The sequence below is a fragment of the Pavona decussata genome, unplaced genomic scaffold, assembly GCF_977016875.1.
Source record: "Pavona decussata unplaced genomic scaffold, jaPavDecu1.1 SCAFFOLD_68, whole genome shotgun sequence".
Classification (NCBI taxonomy): domain Eukaryota; kingdom Metazoa; phylum Cnidaria; class Anthozoa; order Scleractinia; family Agariciidae; genus Pavona; species Pavona decussata.
The window spans coordinates 422,501-428,836 of record NW_028145487.1 but is presented as its reverse complement, the minus strand read 5'-3'; the positions used below and the strand labels follow the sequence as shown (position 1 = coordinate 428,836).

At 38.9% G+C, this 6,336-nt stretch overlaps 1 protein-coding gene across 1 annotated transcript in view; it reads left to right on the top strand.

Moving 5' to 3' along the window:
* The first annotated feature begins 4,889 nt into the window (after positions 1-4,889).
* Positions 4,890-6,336, top strand: part of LOC146477855 (neuropeptide FF receptor 2-like) — a 4,289-nt gene continuing 2,842 nt past the window's right edge. Inside the window, exon 1 of the mRNA XM_085112937.1 lies at positions 4,890-6,336. This exon is cut by the window's right edge and continues 2,842 nt beyond it. Coding sequence (XP_084969063.1) covers positions 5,802-6,336 — 535 coding nt within the window. The 5' untranslated portion in view covers positions 4,890-5,801.

Below are 6,336 nucleotides of genomic sequence, written 5' to 3'. Positions count from 1 at the left end.
TTTTCTGACTTACCCGCTCTTTTTTTTGGCTTATGTTTGCACTTTTTTCAAAATCTATTGTTTCATTCAATAATGAATGATTGGAAGCCGAAAACTGTGTAAAAATGTCTATTATTTACGCCACAGCGCGATCGGCTGAAAATGGCGAGTTTGCCGGATTCTATTCAAATCTTCCCGCTCTTGCGAAAATCTTAATTTTTCGTTCTCAATAATTATTTACTCCCTTTAAGCCATTAAAAAGTTAGAGCCTTAAGATAATTTAGGATTCCTTATTTTCCGCGATTACATGCTAATCCAAAAATGCACTGAAAATAATAAACTCTTTCACCGGCCGGCTATGAAGAATTTCTTTTCGAGCAGAGCAGTTTCATGTCCTGTTTTGTTTTTCTGTTTTAGTTTTAACTTGAAAGTAAAGCCATATAATAAATCCTTTATTGACCAAGCTTGTTCGGTCAAGATGGCTGGATATTGGCCTCGTTCTTTTTTTGCGTTTTTATGGACCTCGACTTCGTCTCGGTCAATAAAAACGCAAAAAAAGAACTTGGCCAATATCCAGCCATCTTGACCTCACGCTTGGTCAATAACGCATATGTATATGATTGTATATGTATGGGTTAGGGGCACTCAAACGGACTCCAAATGCAAGATGAAATGAATTTGAATTTGCTCAGTAAGGTATAAGCCATTGGCCATTTTGCACAATTTTAGATTTTTAGAAGTTCGGTTAAAGGTCGACAATATCTTTTTTGATTGGCAAAGGCTTTTCCTTTTCAAGTTGGGTAATTTGTTGTTATAATTACTAATTTGCTGTTGACGTTAATGCTGTCATACTAGGATTGTACATGTCTTTGTTATCGTTCGTGGCTGTATAGCTTTAATTTTCTACAAATGAATTAGTATTCGGTTGGGTGTCGGTATTTGTAAGAACCAAAAAGGTTGTGCCCGTCGAACTTGTCGAAGCCAAGGCAAAAAGAATTCCAGGCGAAAATGGAAACTGACTGAGTGTCTGTTGTAAGTGGAACATTCTGTTTTTTCGTACGATATTGACAGAGCTGTTTTCCGTTTGTCTGTGTTTGTGTTTGTTTGTTTTTTGGGGGAGGGGGGGGGGGAAGTACATTATAACTATCTCGGTTTTCGTTGTTTCTTTCTCTTCTAGGCGATTAATATTTATTTAGCACTACATTAAGGAGAGGTTGAGTTGCCCATAAGCATACAGTCTTTTTACACTTTCACAATTAACCTGAAAATGTCCGATTTAGGTTCGTGGGATAACAACTGTTCTTCTTCGCTGATTTCAGCATCGATCAATAAAACGTCAGCGATTGCAATTCGAAACACTTAGAAATCAAGCGGATCCTTTAGCAAACATATCGTAATTTCTCATCGGCGAGATCAACGATCACAAGTACTTTAATTTCTTGTTCACGGTGAATGTTTGGGTCGGCCTCTTCCTGGTTGCCTGTTGCTCCAAAAATCAAAATCAAGATCATGAACATTGCGAAATCTACTCACACTGAGGGAAGATAACCCCGGCTTTACACTGAATCCGCAAAGTGGTGTTAACAGCATCTCTCGTTGTCCTACATTTTTGGACTCAGTTCGTAAGAACAACACATACAGCTACATTTGCACAAAGATTTGCATCATATTGGAATAATTGTTATTAAGGGCTCCTTTTTTTCATAACCGAGTGAGTGGTGGCACAGGGTTAAAAAATTGACCAGCCTCATATTTTGCTCAGAGATACTCTGTGATAAGTTAGTCAACGTGGTGTATTTCGTATGTTCAGCTCTGCTCTTATTATTCTTATTACTCTTATTATTCTCAAAAACTGAACGGGCGCCGACAGACACAAAATGGCAGAAATTAGTGCGCCGAGCAACAACACAAGAACTTCGCTCGTGAAAAGCTCAAAACAAAGCACGTTTTTTTCAAATTGGTATATTTGTGTAAGAGACACTGGCAAATGATTCAAGTCTAAAACCAGGATTGTTCACTCAACTGGGAATACACGGCACGAGTTTGAAAATCACCCATATTTAATTTTTTTTTTTTTTTTTGGAGCAGTTTTTCAAGAAACATTTTTCCCATGCGGTATCACTCAGAAGCACTTGAGATTAAGGTTGTGATTAGTGGAAGTGGTCTTCTTTTCAAGAATATAAAAATTAGTCTGGAGCTCTTAACTTCTGCACGGAAAAAGCACACTCTATGTCGAGAAAATCACAAACTCCACTTGTCAACAAACACAAATAATCGAATTAGAGTCAGGGACCTTCTTGTCTAGCGATGAAACACATACCCGACTTAAAGGTAATACACATAAGGTTTATAAAGGGCTCGACATTTTTTGAGAAGCCACTGGATGAAGAACATTCCGCTCCTATCCTGCAATACTCGACATACTCCAGTGCCCCGCCAACTCCACCACGACAAAAGGCCGAATTCCTGAAGCCCAAAACCCAAAGCACTGGATCCTCGAATTCAAAGATACCCAAGAGCTTGTCCATATCACAGATGATTAAGCTTGGCAAGGTCGTGGGCCCAAATGAAGAGACCTCGATGTGTTTCATCGCTAGAAAAGAAGGTCCCTGCTCCCCCGCTAACACATCACACGACAATCCTTGCGTCAGGGAAGACGAAAAATGTTTCTCGCACGCTGTTTTTATACCTGCGATGGTGAGTTCTTGTTCGTCCGTACTGGACGAATTCACGTGGTCCCTCTCGCGTATATTTTTGGGCTTTCCCTGCGACTTCTGAGCTCAGCCTTTGAACAACAAGTTCTTGCTTATCAAGAATGTTACCCGTTTCGTTTATAGCACCCCCGCCTTCCTGCCTCTTCGCTTTCATCTGCTTTTCGAAAGCCACCCACAGCTTCTGCTTTCGCTTGTCCGCCATGTTTGTGTTGCAGTTTGGCCTCAATACATCATGGGCTATGGCACACCTGGGCCCCGGGCATTTTTATTTCATTTTGTTTTAATTCATTTTATTTTTATTTCAATTTGTTTTAATTCATTTTACAATACTTTTTAACAAGAAATAAAATAAAATGGAACAAAAAATAAAATAAAATGTAACTAAAATAAAAAATGAAAAAAAAAAAATTAAATAAAATAAAATGAAAAAGTCGGAAATTTCTGCATAAAATGCTATGGCACTGATAGGCCACCATACACGTGTCGTCTGCCGCTTGTCCAGATTCTGGATTTTTTTCTAGTTGGTCGAAAATAACAAAAGATTCTTTGAGCCACGTTCAAATTGCTTACATGATTGCATGTTTGACTTCCAGTGTAATTTCAAAGTTATGTCGGCCGCCGAGGGAGATGGGAAAAGGGAATTTTTCGCTACTCTTATTTCGTCTCTTGAACACTTTATCCACAGATCGTTAAAGGACGAGCAGACAATGCATCCGAAGGATCGTTTGCTTAGAAGAAAATGTTTTAGCCGTACTTCCAACGGGATTTGGCAAGAGTGTCATATACCGGTTGATTCCATAAGTCAGGATGAAAAAATTGCATCCTTTTAGTGGTTTCAAAACATCTGTTGTTGTATTGAGTCCCCTGGAGTACATACGAAAACAACAAGTCGAAAATATTAAAAGGGAGGATTGTGGAATCCCTGCTGCCACAGTTGGGGAATTCGTCGAGATCGACAGAGAAATTGGGGCAGGGAACGTCGACATTGTTGACGGCAATGCTGTACAATGGCTGAGTGATCGATGGAAAAAGGCGTTACAGGGTGGCAATCTTCACCAGATGAAGGTTTTGGTAGTCGATGAAGTTTCACACAGTTGCAACCTGGCAAGTTTAATACAGCATGATAATGTCGACATTCGAGCTGAAGTTTTTCACCCTCGCTTGGAATGAAGCTGAAGCATTTACAAAGATGTTGAAATACGAAGTTGACTGTCCCCTCAATTTAGGCCTAAGAGTTTGGAAAAAAAAAATAATTTCGAGAGCTCAGCTCTTTTCGACTCAGAGGATGCCATTGTGTATTTTTAGAAATTTTAGAATTGGCATTTAAAATCATAGATTTGTTTGTGGCATCCAAGATGAATTCATTTCCGGTAAAATCTGATTGGCTTACGTTAAAAGCATGTCAGAAGATAACATCACGTATAAGCAAACATGGACCGGGCGGCAGACGACTCGTGCAGTAATTGTGTCAGGCGTCCTTTTTTTTTTTTTTTTCTTCCTTCTCCCGACCGCCGACTCTCGCGCTGCCATACTTTCGCGTAAAAAAAGAGAACGCCTGATCGCAGGTTACTGGTTTAATGTTAGTTGAGCAAACCGGCGCGCGCGTCGTCACCGCTTCCGTCTTTTCCAGGAGGGAGAGGGAGGAAGACGCTTGAAGGAAACAGTGCTTCAACATTTTGACGCCAATTGTAGGCACGCTGTTAATTTCATTATCTAATGTTCATTTATTTTATCATTGAAAAAACTAAATCCAAGAGCTGAATATCCAAACTATAAAGATGGAATGTTATAGTATTCCACCTAAAGAACCAACATGTGTGAGGTAAAATGCCTTGCAGGCTCGGCAAACGTGTTGTACATTAATTTTGCATTCAAATTATAAGGTTGTAGTTGTTTCAAGTTGCCAGAGACTAATTTAGTCAAAATTTAAAGAATTCCACTAATCAGTCTTCATAAATTTCTCAGCCCTCGCATTGCCACCAATTTCCGTGGCCGTCTGATTTGGTCAAAAAAAAGAAAAAAACAAAAAAAAAAGACATCGAAATATTACATATTTGACAGTTCTTGTTTTTTTTTTTTTTTTTTTTTTTGCCTTTAATATTTCAAAGAAGAGCAAAGCAAAATCGAAACCCTTTATTACCAAAAACCTGGTTCCGCCCGTTTCTGTTCTTTATATTTTTCTTTTTCATGTTTTCAACTGTTACTAAAAACGGAAACATTACCCGGCTCCTATATATACGAATCAGCAGCTGGTGAATTTTTATTGTGCATGTATGTGAATAAAAATAATTGAATTAGGTTTAATCGTACCCAGTTGTTGACTATATAAATGGAATTGAATATAATCAGTTCAATTGTGATCAATCGTTGACTATCTGCCGGTGCGATAGCAAATAGAGAAAAATCATCCCGGCAACACAACTTTCAGGTTTAGTCCAACTTCCCGACCATCTGTTAGAAGAACCACGCAGAATAAATAGAAACGTCCTCTGTTCACTAAGAAAAATTTCTTAACCTGTTTCGGCAAAAGTAAATTTTGAAAATATATGCCGTGCTTTTACTTTCCCTTCAGCTGTTAAATTGAAAAAAGTTGTGATTAGTTGTGTTACATTTCTGGTAATAAATTAAAGCTTAGTTAACACTTTCAATCAAGAAACTCATCACATATTATTCAAGAACTATCACTTTTGAATACCCAGGAGTTAAAATTTGATCATTCACAGGCCTCAAACACATTCAAAGTGATAAATTAAAGATCCTCCGCAGCCCATCGGAAGGATTAGACTCTGAAAGCAGTATGTTGAAAGGAAGAATTAATTAACCGCGATAAAGATAAATAAAAAGACAGGGACATTAAAAACATGCGACATTGACAAGTGCATTGTAAGACAGCAAGGATATGTAAAATTAAAACCATTATAACATCAATTTCTTCCTGTCACTCAACCGACCAACCACGGCCAGTTTTGACTCGAATAGAAGCTGAAACTCAGCACAAAGCAAACTCACTCGTACATCAACCAACTCAGGTGCAACATACTGTCAGCACCGTCATTCAAGAGAGGAATTGATCAGATCTCTTAACGTCTAAGAGAAAGCAACACAATCATGTCTGAAAACTCGAGCTGGACATTTCAGTACAACAGCTCATCCCCAACGGATGGACCTCCCAACAGTACGGACGAAGGTTGCATTTTCGCAGACTCCAATGTAGAAACGGTACTCATGGTTGTTGCCTATTTCATCATTCTCCTAGTATCTCTGGTTGGAAATGCCCTTGTAGTCTTTGTCATCTGCAAGAACAAGCAACTGCGAAGGTCGATTAATTATTATGTTCTCAACATGGCCGTGTCCGATCTCTTCACTCCCTTGACAATCATGCCTGTCAATATTGTAAGCATTATTTCAGGTTCCACTGCCTTTATGGTCGATACCCCTTTGGTGCTTGGGAACATCTTATGCAAGCTTTGCTACTTTCTCCCTGATGTTTCTGTGATGGTATCCGTCCAAAGCCTTCTGTTGATCTCAGTAGACAGGTTAATAGCTGTTGTCTTCCCGTTGCAAATAAAGCTAATCTCGTCCAAAGTGCGTTTTATTTGCATTTCTTGTACCTGGATTGTGGCTATTGCTGTTCATGCACCTT